Raw genomic sequence first — 13,209 nt, forward strand, 5'->3', positions numbered from 1 at the left:
TGAAAGTACAAGAATATAAAGCAAATTGTAAAATCATTTTCAAATATGTTCTCAGTTTGACTTTCCTCCACTTCACACTACCACAGTTACTTAGTATGCAAATTCTGTACTCTTGTTGAAACCAAACAAGTGTTACCAGCAGAACAAGTCACCAGGTGCCTGACCTCCTGTGAACTGCAGTTACACTTGAACTGACAACTGGGTTTTCATGTGTTTTGTGAAACATTCATTTGCACATCACTGTCAATTAGTGACACCTTGTGGACTAAATAATGTCAGTGTACAAAAAGGCAGATTTTCAATTACATCTAATGGGTACAGATTTAAAAAAAAATCGTATATATATGAATAAATTAAATTGTGTTAACATGACCATACAATCACACCCTATGGCAAGTTACATGTCACCTTAAACAATGAACAGGATGTTTTTAAATGCCTCATTATCCAAGTGATTATATGATTGTCCTGTATGTTTCTAATAAATGGAATATTACTAATATTCAGTATAAGCTCATCCCAGATGCACTAAATAGGACACACTTAAAAAAAAAAAAAATTGACTACATGGTATAATATCTGAAAAACATCTCTTCTTCTCTTTTACAGGGGGCCATCATTTTGACAAAAACCAAGTGATCCTGAACACTCTTGATCCAAATAAACTGACCCAAATGTGGGACGTGGAGATTATATGAAAAAAACTGAGCTGCAGAGCTGGATCCTTAATATAATCAGACGCACAGCTCTACTGGAGGTTCTGTTACTGTACGCGGCTGCATGACAAGTGTTGGAGGACAACGCGCATCATTGGAGCGTCTGCTGAAACCTTTGCTGCAGGAGAACTATAAAGTTTCCACCGAGGAAGTCAGCTCTGAGAGCTATGGGAAAAAATCCGTAAGAATGTATTACGACCCACTTGACAAATAGTGAGGTTTGAACTTGAAACACTTTACATTTTACACTTCCAGTAATATATCTCAAGGTTTATATTTTGTCTTTTTTGTTGAATAAATCTTTGCCTGATTTGTAATTAACTTAAACAGTGTTAACATGTTTTCATAACTTTTATGCAATATGATTACCTTACTTTCCAGCTGCATACAACATGAGGAAACAAAAAATACAACTTTGCTTAGCACATTGTCTCTTTATTCTGTGCAAACCTATATGACACACATTGTTGTTTTCAGAATATGTATTTTTGTCAATAAATGTATTAAATACATTTTTACAGTAGATTGATTTGCACTTGATGTTCAACTTGATGCAAAAGTAGTTTATATTGGAGGGTTTCATTGTGTTCAGCTCACTTACTGTATTCTGCATTCACATTATGCGCGATGTGAGATGCGATGTGACAATGGGGAAGATTTCCATGTAACAACGCGCAAGTGCTCATGGAAACAGTCAAACAACCCAACAAGTGCAGATGCAACAGAATACAAATTGCTACCTGTCTTACAGTGCTGCTTCTGCATCGCCTGGTATCTCATTAACTTCTATTGATAACAACATTTCCAGCTGACTGTCATGTACTTTCATGTAACTGCTACACAGATTGCAGCAATCAGTCAAACTGCCAAAAGCCTGGTTGTTATTACCAGTTGGATGCTGACTTGAATGGTATTTATTAGTCCGCAGTTTGCAATTTTAGTAACTTCACCATGACGTCAACGCAGCATAACTCAAGCACCTTTATGAAAACATCAAGACAGTGCAGGAGGGTTTAAGCTTTAACAAGAACAGCAGCCTCTGGCACACTCCCATTACAAGTTCAGGTCACGCTTGTAGTCTGCAGCACAACAGCAGGAGCTCTGATCTCTGGATGATACAGTCTGCTGCTGTCAAAGAGTGAGAAGTGAGAAGAGAGAAGAATCTTTCTGTCTGTCTCTAGTTTTGCGTTGCCGTTTCTTGCACTTCTTGCTCTGACTCTGCAGTCTCTGTGCGACTGTTCTGCACCAGCTCTTCAGCCTGTCTGTCGTCCTCGTCTGCCACCCTGACTACCGTCTTCCCTCTGGCGTGGCCTTGCTCCAACTTCTGAAAAGCCTGCGGCACTTGGGTAAATGGAAACTGCGCTTCCACAACTGGCAGGATCTGTGATGAGCCAGCAGAAATATAAGGAATATGAGTGGAATATCAGGAAACAATGAAGTTTCACAGCATTATCAGGGTTAAACAGTACTTGAAAATGGGTTTTGACTTTTGCTTTTTTTTTTTTGCAAATTGGGCAAATCCATATATTTTTCTGTGACAAAAGACTCTAAACCAGATTAAATGACTTATTTTAGTATTTTCATATTACTGGATCTAGGATCAAGATGTTGTAGCTGGGGAATGATAGTATTCATGTCATTTATTTAATTTAGACAAACAAATAGTCACAAGCTCCTAATGCTACATCATCTTTGCTTTCATAGCCTCAAATGTGAAAAAGTGAGGGAGGGGTTTAGAATGTGATGAGGCTGGACAATCCTGTGCTGGTCCCACAACATGAGCAGCCAGGCTTGTTATTCTGGTCAGCATCTCTTGTTGGTAACAATGAATGGGGAGAGCAGTGGCGTCACACTGGAAATCATCCACACCTCTGACTGAGAATAGGACATGCAGAGAGAGAGTGTGTGTTTGTGTGCGGGAGGTGGGTGGGGGGGGCTGTGTGTGTGTGTGTGTGTGTGTGTGTGTGTGTGTCCGTAGCTTCCCGCCACTGGTCTGAATGTGCCGCTTGCTATAAGCCCCCGGGACAAAAGGACAGAGGTCCCACATGCTTTTGCGAATGGCTGCTCAGCACTGTTTAAAAATCCATTCATCGCCTCCTGGCGCCTGACTCAATCACCCAACAGTCAACCATGCACACCCACAACCAACCAGCACAGCGGGAATGCAATGCTTACTCCTTAACAAAGCTGCGGGCAGCCTTGAATATGTATGCATGTATGGAATCCCTGGTATGTTCATATTCATTCTGCGGCATGATCTCCATCCCTGCATGAATTTCACTCTCAAGCTGCGACTGATGTGCAAATGAAAGGATTTTCAACCCCCCCACTCTGTTGGTGTAAGTGGTATTGAATGACAAGTATGCCAGTATGTACAGTACCAGTCAAAAGTTTGGACACACTTTCTCATTCAAGGGAATGAGTACTGGTATGACTGGTACTGTATGTTATCATTAATAAGGCAGTACTGTACCTTCCCCGCGTCCACCAGCTTGCTGACCTCGTCCAGGGCGGGCCCATCTGGAACATAAAATCCCCAGCGGTAGAAGACTCCATTTGATATTATATTCTAAGAGGTGAACAGAGTGGAGGCAATAATTAGAAGTCAGGCAGGTCTGCAGCTCACTGGGTATAAAAGAACACACAGAGTGGTAATCCAGGCGTGAAAGGATGAGGAAGAGACCGTTCAAATGTATCCTGATTAGATCTCTATATTCTCATAAACCTCAGGAGTTTAAACATAATGCTAAAAATACCATGAGACTCTGACTCTCAAAAATCTGAATCAGTATATTTTTTGAGTTACAAAAAGAAACTGAGGCACAACGCAAGCCAATACACACATAATAAATATTGGACACAGTCTGATCACAGTGACTTGTGTAACATCGTATTCAGAGTAAGAGGTAACAGACTTTATAGAAGGAAAAAAAACAATCATTGTCAATTTGCTGATAAACTATTTACTACACTACCATAGTTAGTGGAAGTTTCTATCAGGACTATTTCTTACTATAAAGTTTCATACAGTGCTTTTCTCACCATGAGTTGACAGAAACATTTGCTACAATTGACTAGCAGACTGGAAAAAAAAAAGAGATCATTCCAGTTTTACACATAATAGTGTCACTACTTTCACCTTTTTACGTGATAGCTTTGATTGTTAATAAAAATTGAATCCTTCTACTGAAAACAAGTATTTTGTTTTTATCATGTAACAAGGAAAAACTTGCATATTCAAAAAAAAATCCCAACAAAGGTGAACCAGAACACATCTAAAAAAAACAATGAGTCATTCATATGTGCTAATCTGGAACTAAAACACTGCTTGATATTATTATAATTATATTATTATGTGGCATCGCTTGCCACACCTCTTTAGCCTCGGGTAAAACTATCCCTTCTGTGAAAAAAAAAACCAACTGACTCTTCCTGATCGTTCAGTGCTGCCGAGAAGTTGAACACTAGAGGGCTCAGTTGCGCTGTGATCTCCCCAATGAGAAAGACTTGCTGGGCTCTGAGGGTGTGACTGCTGTGGCTGAGCCCGACCAAACTGACCACCTGGCTGCTCCCGTGGACAAAGGGGCCCGGAGGCTTGGCAAGAAACACACAAACACTGGCATTTGCCGGGGGGAGATAGTTGGCTACAATCTGCACAAACACCAAATACTGCTGGTTCAGCAGCCAACAAATGCACGCACACACTCACTGCATCCAGACTAACACCCCCACTCTCTCTCTCACACACACACACAAAGACACACACACACACACACACACACAGCTACATCCACACATACACAACTCCGTGCCTCCACTGCCCAGCACAACTTGACTGAGAGCAGCTCCACCCTGTCCCTGCCTGATCATCCACTACCCCTCATTACACATGCACTCCACAAACAGAGCAGCTGGAGAGACACGCAAAAGTTATGAAGCTCACACACATGCAGGGACTTAAACTCTCGATGCTTGAATTTCCCTTTTCACCTGCGCACAGTCGATTTATTACACCCTGCAGGGTATATTTCAACAGATCAAGCGTAAACCTTTGCAGAGAGAGAGAGTATGCCAAGAAGCTAAGTCAAGTCCTTACATGAGTTTTCCCTCCCTGTTTCAACTGAAATCAATTCATATGATCAACTGAATGGAAATAACGCTTAGCAGAAACTTCACCTGGCTCGAACAGGTATACACCCATTACAGAAAGTTGTCTGTCCATGCCACTAGGGATCAAGTATTCCATCTCACTTTGGGAGCTCCTGTGGTTCACACCCATGCTAACAGATTCATGAGAAATATTGGGCTCAAAGCGTTTTATAAAATAAACAACAGGGTAATATTGATGTTATGATGTTTTGTGTCTTAATTCTGCTTGGGAGGCCAGTGGATTTGCATTTCAGGCCATGAACAGCAGAATTATCTTTCAGCTATATTTGACTATGAGTATATGCTCATGTTTACCTGTACGGCCTTGCTGTGCAGGGTAAATACAGCATTAAAGGTCCCATTCAGCAGGCCCATGGAATCGGTGTTGAGGAGTAAAGGTGTTACTAGTGTGATGTACTTTGCCCCAGACCAGGGCTTCAGCAGACCCATCGCCCACCGCTCTGTATCACCACCCACGCAGTCGATAATCACGTCAAACCTGTTGGTGCAGAAACAGTCAAATTTAGTGCAACCCTGGTGGCAGAGGCTTTAAAATACTGCTAAGCGTACACACACACACACACACATTTCATAGCAAGTCATTACTTATGAGGGCACAGCATGTTTTATCATCTTATGCCAGAATCCTGCAAATCGATAAAACCTTCTGTTAGGAAAAGATTACTTGTGTGCTCATTTGTTTAGTCTTCAAGCTAAAGCCAGGGTTTACCAATTTTGTTATGGGGGCAGGGAGAGGGGTGAACCAGCGTCCATTCAGGCCTTGAGCCCTGGTATCCATGGAAACTAGAAAGTGAATCCGTAAGCAGGTGTGCCATGCTGACAGGGAGATGTTTACCACATTTGTGGTGTTTATGGAGGAGATTCACACAATTCTAGCAGCCCTGGAGGAAAGCATGATTCCTTTTTATTAGAACCTTTAATGGCCTAGCACAGACTCTAATGATACGTAATTAGAGTCTGGGCCTTGGGCTAGTAAAGAACATTCTGCTCTGATCCTTTTTTAAAGAAAAAAAATACAATGTCACCACTGTACACATAATGTACTGTATGATTTGAAAGGCTGGGTACTTCTAAAAATACACACTGTTCACAGCGACAACACCTACTTCTCCATTATTTCTAGCTGGTCAGCCACATCTCCTGCTGTGTAGTCCACAACCTCGTCGGCCCCCAGCCCTCTAACAAGGCCCTCTGCATTCTGAGAGCAGGTAACGGTTACATGGGCACCCCAGGCCTTCAATAGCTGGCAGCACAAAGAGGAAAAAAAGTCATAAATAAACACAAAGACACAACGAGCGGCTCGTATGCTCATGCAGAGTAAAGACACTGGTAACAGCTTGCGGTAGCACACTTTGTCTTACCTGAATGGAGAATGTTCCAACACCTCCCGATCCGCCGGTGATCATAACTCTAAGAGGAGAAACCCCAGCAACCAGAGGGTCATTCAATTACTGCGTGAGTCATTTAAGCGAAGCTACTGAAAGAAGCGGGAGCTTCGGGGGGTAAAAAGGGGATTTTCAGGATTGAAAGCTATTACATTGAAGGAGGAGGTGACGTTCCATTAGATTTAACATCAGGTGAGATTTTTACAGTCTGTGGGTTAAAGGCACAATTTTAACCCCCCTTTGATGTCAATTAAAATGAAGTAATGGACCAATTTCACCACTGAAATGAATGCAATGGAAAAAGGTGTCTTATTAAAGGATAAGTTTGCAGGATCGATTTCTCAACAGGAAAAGAGAGTATTCATGGACTTAGACATCTTCCTTTTTCCCCCCTAACACTATGATTCCCACTTCAAATATTCTGTGTATGAATCATGGGGGGGGTGGAGTGGTTCAGTTTAAGGTTATCCAGGATCAGGCGGGTGCTTGCCTTTTATTGGAAGAGCTGTCTCGGCAAAGACCACCTGCATTGACAAGTGCAGACAGAGCGGTGTTGGCTACATAAGGGATGGATGCTGCCTCTGTGTGACTCAATAATTTTGGCTTATGGGAAACCTTTAAGAGACAGACAGAAAAACATAGAGTCAACAGTTACAAATATATCAACATGTAAACAATCTTTTTAATTTATGCAATACAATGATAACAAGAAGAACAATAATCATTTTAACTACATCCTTGGCTCGGTGGGAGTGCGCCTGAAGTAAGCCCAGAAGCTTCCCTTTGTCTTTTTAATTTATGATTTGAAAGCTCTGTCTACTCACTGGAGCTGCTGTGAGAGCAGTTAGCTCAGAGCTGCAGATTAAATGAAGTACGATAAAAGCAAGAAAAATACAGGGCAATTTATGTGTCTCTGTAATTGCTGCCACAGTGGCTCCTGCAACCAAGCAAACTTAATCCTAATTAATTCTTATACTTCAAGACTACATAATGCACTTCTTCCAAACTTTTCTGTTCAGCGCATTTTTTTTTTTTTTTTTTCAATTCACATAAGAGCTCTAAATCAATTCTCTTAAACTCTACTTTCTCTGTAGCTCACCTCATACTCTGTTAGAGTGACAAATTCTGCCAGGCTGCCTTGTTTCCATGGGGGAACAGCAGCCCACACCTGAAACACAAATATGACATTTAACATGCCGTCCATGACTCAATTTAACCACCTACACTTTTTCTCTTTAAATCTAGTTGATCAGCTATTAAGCTCTAAGTCTGCTGTTCTTGTCAGTTCTTATCATTAGTCGTCATTTCCAAGGATATTTTTATACTTATCGGACAAGGTTTCTGGAATACTGTATGTGAAAATCGGTATCTGCGTATAATTTTATCACATTCACACTGGGTTTTCATAATTGCGTTTTTCTGTCTGCGTGAGGACAGTAATTTCAGATTGTTAGGGAGAGCGCGCAGCAGAATCTTCAAACTGATATGAGTCACATTCATGTGATGACAAAGCAGAAATAACGCAAAGCACAATCTTTCTTCCAAGAAACTTGGAGTCTTTGTATGACTTGACTATAGAGCTGGTGGAATGGTGATATATACTGTGAGACAATATAAATTTGTTCACAATCAGTGATTGTGCACTAGCGTTTATATAGCTATCTCATTTACATCGTTGGGTGTATTAAACCTGTTGTTCCCAATCTTGTTGACCTGTGACCCCTCATTACTGGTTTCATTACTTTTTTCTCCATTTATGTGAATAATTTTTAGAGGTCTGGATAGGTCAAATTATTCAGTTATTCATAAGAGAAAAAAGCTTTTGTGTAGGTGTCTTTTTCTGCTTCACTATCCTGTTTGTTCATCTCACAACCCTTTAAATTTATCTTGAGGAGATCCTGACCCCCATGCTAGAAACCACTGTGTTAGAACATTGTAGGCACTGTTGTAAATCAATGAGCAGGACTGATTTATGGAAATATTGGATTTTAATATGATGTGACAAAGAACCTTGATGTTTCTGGTACTTAACTGACTGGATTAGCCATTCCTGTCTGATTATTTTACCATCTTATCCATAAATAGTTTCTCACTTCATTTTCCAGAAGATTCACTGTTTCACAATACACAGTAAACTTCCATATGAAATACTGTGATAACAGATTTTCTCCAGACCAGTTTATCTAGATGGATAATCTTCAGAGTCCCCATAGTCTGTTCTGAACTTGGCAAAACTGCTTTGTTGTATTATACACAGTGGACCTGGAATAATTTACAACTTGACAAATTTGATTTAGAAACACAGTGTTCATATCAGGCACTCAAGCACCACTTGCAGAGTAAATTTTATGAAAAATGAAACTGTTTTATATAGTCACTCTGCTATATGTCTCTTAGATCGTATGTTATTTTGCATGAGAATGTTTTATGTGACTCTGTGTAATATACCCTAAGCTGCTATTTTGACCAGGTCTCTCTTGCAAAAACAATACTGTCTCTCAACAGGTTTTCTGGTTAAATTAATAAAAAGAAATTATCCAAATTGTCTACTCCTAATTCATATTCTCTACAGGAAAGTTGTGCAGTGCTGTAATTCGCTGTCTGTGTATAATTCTCATTTTATTTCCTTTAATGCGTGTGTGGATCAGTGTGTAAGTGGCCTTAGTGCAGTAATTTTGCTCTCTATTTGCTTTATGTATTACTGTCATATTATTTTTAATATGAACAGCTATTAATTGCTTTTTCCTGATCAGTGTAGTTGTATAGTAGTTTCATGTAGGTGTGGAACAGTTGTAGATTGCATAATTAGTGGATAACACTGTTCCTACTCTTTGTTATGTTCCAGAAACCACATCAGTCCACAGATACTGATCTGAAATCAGTTTAATAGAGAGCAGCTTGCATTAAGGACATCTTCTTCTTCTCCAGTTCTTACTGGACTACGTGTGGTGATTGCAAATTCATTTAGGAAACTACACCTGGGGATTGTGACTGGGTTCATGCAACCAACTAACACCTTCTTTGTCACAAGTGCAGCTCCTACCTCATCTCCTGGTTCAAAATGGGTAACCTCAGATCCACAGTCCACCACTATACCAGACACATCACGACCCAGGATCAGAGGAAATTCACTATCAGTGCCCATCACAGACATTGGATCCCTTCTTAACTTAAGCAGTTTAGCTCCATAACCACCTGAAATCAAGCAAGTGAGCAATTAGGTGAAACATTCAACTAAAAATCACTGATTGTGTGTGTATGTTGCCCAGAGTGAGTTTAATGGATATTAATTTAACACTTACCCCTCATAGATATATCAAGAGGGTTGAGACTAGCCGCATGGACTTGAATCATAACCTCACTGGGTGAACTGACAAGGGGGACGGTGATTTCTTCTGTGCGCCTCAACACCCCATTAGTGCCATACTGATCAATGACCCAGGCTGACATGCAGCTCTGCAGTCTTGAAGGTGAGCTGCAGACATTTCTTCTAAAGCACACACTGCACCCTGCCCTGGCTAATGTTTTGGTCGAGCCTGCTGCTCTGGCGCTCAACAAGCACAGGAGCCTGGTTGACGCCATGTCTCTGAGAGAGCCAATTCAGAGTAAACCGTCCTTCAGCTGACTGTGTATACAAGGTCAGCTTTTGACAGCTACATAACGTACAGACACTTGGAGGAACACTTGTCACTACGTAAATTAGGTAAGTTAGCTACTCTGCTAACATGTCCAGGTTGTCGCCACTCACGTCACGGCACACCAAAATATGTACAAAACAGGTCCAGTAAATGAACGACAATACCTGCATACAATTTAAAATGTATAATCGAGTGTTACATTAGGCTTAAAGAAGAAGCACTGTTTAAAAATAATAAATAGCAGCCCTCTCGTCGGCTAGGTGGCTACATAACAAGCTAACCTTTCTTCTTCGTTTGTTGTGATGTCGGTTGGCAAACAGCTTTTAGGTGCATTACCGCCACCTTCTGGATTGGAGTGTGGCTCAGGACGGTTACTATACTATCGTATTAAAAATCTAAAAAAAATAGCCCTGTACCCCTTCATCACCTGAACTGATCTGTAACATTTCTATAACCAAGTGTCATGTGATTCCTTCTGAAGTGTAATCTCAAGTGTCTGCTTCTCTTGCTGATATTTAGAACCGTATAAAAATACATGCTCCACCATTTCCTGTAGCCTACAATGTTCACATCTACCAGTAGCTTATTCATGATGTTTAATGTAGTTTTCAGACCAGTGTGACCAAACCTCATCCTAAATTTAATGTCGTCCTCCTTTCTGTTTCTATTGCTTCCTCTCATTCCTACTCCTTTTCTTTTTTGAATGCTTTAGTAGTATTGGTCTTTATTTCCTCCATCCCACTCTTCCTGCCATTGTGTTTTCATTTCTGATTTGATTATACTTTTTAAAAATTCTAATTTCATTAATTTTTATAATATCAACAGAATCTATATCAATATATATTAAGACTCAGCAACTTAACAACAACATAAAACAAAACAAAATTGCCCAGAAAAGTCCAGCCCCACGCCACATATCCTTATCTTAGAACAGTGGTTTTCAAAGTGGGGACCACAGACCCCCAAAGCTACGTGAGGGGGTTCCAGGGGATCCCCAGAAAAAAAGGGGAATAATTAATTTTCACTATAATTCCATCCATAAGTAACACAATGACAGAGTGTATGGCTATTTTGGTCATGGGTTTCATATAGTTTCTGTAATAAAACATCTAAAAGCAAAAATCTTACCAAATGGGGGTCCGTGGTCTAATTTGTGTTCCAGGGGGTCCTTGACGTGAAAAAAATTTGAGAACCACTGTCTTAGACTTTAGCTTTTAGTCCCATCATCAGTTCATAGTTGGCCCCAGTTCAGTGTCCCTTCTCAAAGGCTTTCATACCAGAGAACAATGTCCTTTTAACCTCAGCCTTGCTATATTTTACTACCATACTTATTTCAAGCTCTGCATTCTCTAGCTAAAATACTCTGGCCAATGGAATAAGAGAATAGGCTCTGATGTAATAACAATGATAACAATTGGTTTATATTGTTATTATATTATTATTTTGTTATACAAAAAGTATCAATATCAATATCTACTTTTAATATATTTCTTTAAATTATAATAAGTTAGCATAAATGTACTATTTTTGAAATATCATGTCATAAAGCTGTCATTGTTGTTTATTATGTTGATATTAAGTTCTGAACTTCTTTTGAAAAAAGCAGAAAATATTGTAATATATCACCTGTATTACAGTAATGTTTTTGAATTGTATGTTCATTGTTACAATGATCATAATAATCATCATAATAATAATACATAGTGACATAATATATAAGTTGATAATATAATTATGATAATAATTGATTAAATGCTGTACAGTAACAAACCAAAAACTTAAACAAACCTAAACCCTAACAGAGGAGAAAGATTTGAATGTAACTGCCTCCATTAAGGCTCAAACACAGAAAGTCATTATGTAGCAGTAATAGCCTATTATCATAAAAATGCACAGTGTACATGAAAAAATTATAACCCAATATGCTTGAGAGGTCCGCTTAACAATAAAGCGACTGCTGAGTGCTTCATCAGCAGGAGAAAAATGTGTGGAATACATGCCAGTGTAGCAAAGACTAATGGACAGGACGCATATTAGCCGAGATACCCAAAGGCAAATGGACAGAAAACATTATCTCTTTAATCCTGTGCAATACACAGAGGGTTTGTTTTAATGTTTACATGATGCTTCACAGTTATAGCATGGCTTTAGCCTATCAGTGTATGTCTCAACGACTCTTTTGGGAAATGTGGTCATAAACAAGATAGCCTGAACCACAACTTGTTGGCCTTTTAACTCTTAAAGTGACAGTCGGTCTGCTTCACACTGGTGACCATGTAAACCGCAGCTGCCTCTGTGCAACACGGCTTCCTGTCAGGAGCTCTCATGATGCATGAAGAAGCATCTCTGTCACCTCGTAATGTCCTCATAATTATAGGCCGGTGAAATAAATAAATAAAACAAATCACACTTGCCTCATGCAAATGACATCATCTGCTAGCAGATGTGATGTTCTCTTTTTTTCCAGAGACACAAGGTGTGAGAAAAGAGAGGGAATAGGGGGCCCTGTGGCTGTGTGATCGTGATTCAGCATGAAACCAGGCAACAAACAGCACTGTCATTATGATCACAGCTCCCAAGGGAAAGAGGACACACTGGAAATTGGGTGCTTTGTCTATGCTGGCTCATTACAGTGGGTCTGTCTAATGAATTATACCCGTGGCTGTGGCTCAAGAAAACTTCAGTTCTGTGTTGTGCTGAGAGTAGGCGGTGTCATCTTTCTGGCAGTGTCCTGAAATAACCCACTGTTGACAAATTTTTGGTTTACCCAGCTACACAAGACAAGATTGGGTCAGACTATGAGAGCAGTTGTTAAAATGGTGTTTTTGCAGAGGGTCACTCTTTCTCAGAAACACCAGCTTTTCTAGGCCTCCTTTCCACCTTGGGACCAGTGGCCCAAATCTCATGGTTGCTCTATAAAATTACAGCTTTGATCTAATTTCATTTAGTGGTCTGGAGGAAATGGCCGTCAATATCTAAGTGCTAAGGAGACTTTCACACTCCCTCAGGTCACCTATATCCTCTGTTCAAATCGATATACAATAAATGAAATACCAAAGCAATAGTTCTTTTTGCATATCTCTCACCTGTTATACCACACGTTCTTTTTTTTATTTTTATTTTTGTTAAACTAATCATCCTTCTCCTTTTAAGTTCTCCCCAGAGTCAAACAAACCAATTAGGTGACAAATCTCCGGATGCTTGGCACACCACAGTTAAACAGTGAGCCTGCAGTTAGGTTGGGTATGAATGGCCACTCACTGCTTGGATGATAATCACACAAGCCTTGTTTATAATATG

At 40.0% G+C, this 13,209-nt stretch overlaps 2 protein-coding genes across 3 annotated transcripts in view; one reads left to right on the forward strand and one right to left on the reverse strand.

Annotated features, from left to right (window-relative positions):
- LOC137168756 (beta/gamma crystallin domain-containing protein 1-like) overlaps window positions 1–1,239 on the forward strand; it is a 25,338-nt gene extending 24,099 nt beyond the window's left edge. For both annotated transcript variants that reach the window (XM_067571483.1, XM_067571484.1), the window contains exon 23: window positions 610–1,239. In XM_067571483.1, coding sequence (XP_067427584.1) covers window positions 610–698 — 89 coding nt within the window. In that variant the 3' untranslated portion in view covers window positions 699–1,239. The remainder of the gene's footprint in view (window positions 1–609) is intronic.
- On the reverse strand, window positions 1,144–10,224 carry LOC137168757 (reticulon-4-interacting protein 1 homolog, mitochondrial-like). The gene is made up of 9 exons (XM_067571485.1): window positions 9,574–10,224; window positions 9,315–9,466; window positions 7,371–7,439; window positions 6,762–6,886; window positions 6,248–6,296; window positions 5,993–6,129; window positions 5,181–5,364; window positions 3,190–3,285; window positions 1,144–2,097 (listed from the first exon to the last, which is right to left on the reverse strand). Exons 1-9 carry the CDS (start codon window positions 9,851–9,853, stop codon window positions 1,894–1,896), a joined length of 1,296 nt encoding a protein of 431 aa, XP_067427586.1. The 5' UTR covers window positions 9,854–10,224; the 3' UTR covers window positions 1,144–1,893.
- Window positions 10,225–13,209: the final 2,985 nt, after the last annotated feature.

Source organism: Thunnus thynnus, chromosome 18 (assembly GCF_963924715.1).
Source record: "Thunnus thynnus chromosome 18, fThuThy2.1, whole genome shotgun sequence".
NCBI classification, from domain to species: domain Eukaryota; kingdom Metazoa; phylum Chordata; class Actinopteri; order Scombriformes; family Scombridae; genus Thunnus; species Thunnus thynnus.

What these genes read in the sequence shown, in the direction of transcription:
- LOC137168757 (XM_067571485.1), bottom strand. Translation starts at nt 9,853, where the DNA reads ATGGCGTCAACCAGGCTCCTGTGCTTGTTGAGCGCCAGAGCAGCAGGC. An exon ending in TCACTCTAACAGAGTATGAG is followed by an intron (nt 6,887 to 7,370) that starts GTGAGCTACAGA and finishes TGTCTCTTAAAG; the next exon opens with GTTTCCCATAAGCCAAAATT. An exon ending in TGCACAGCAAGGCCGTACAG is followed by an intron (nt 3,286 to 5,180) that starts GTAAACATGAGC and finishes TTCACCTCTTAG; the next exon opens with AATATAATATCAAATGGAGT.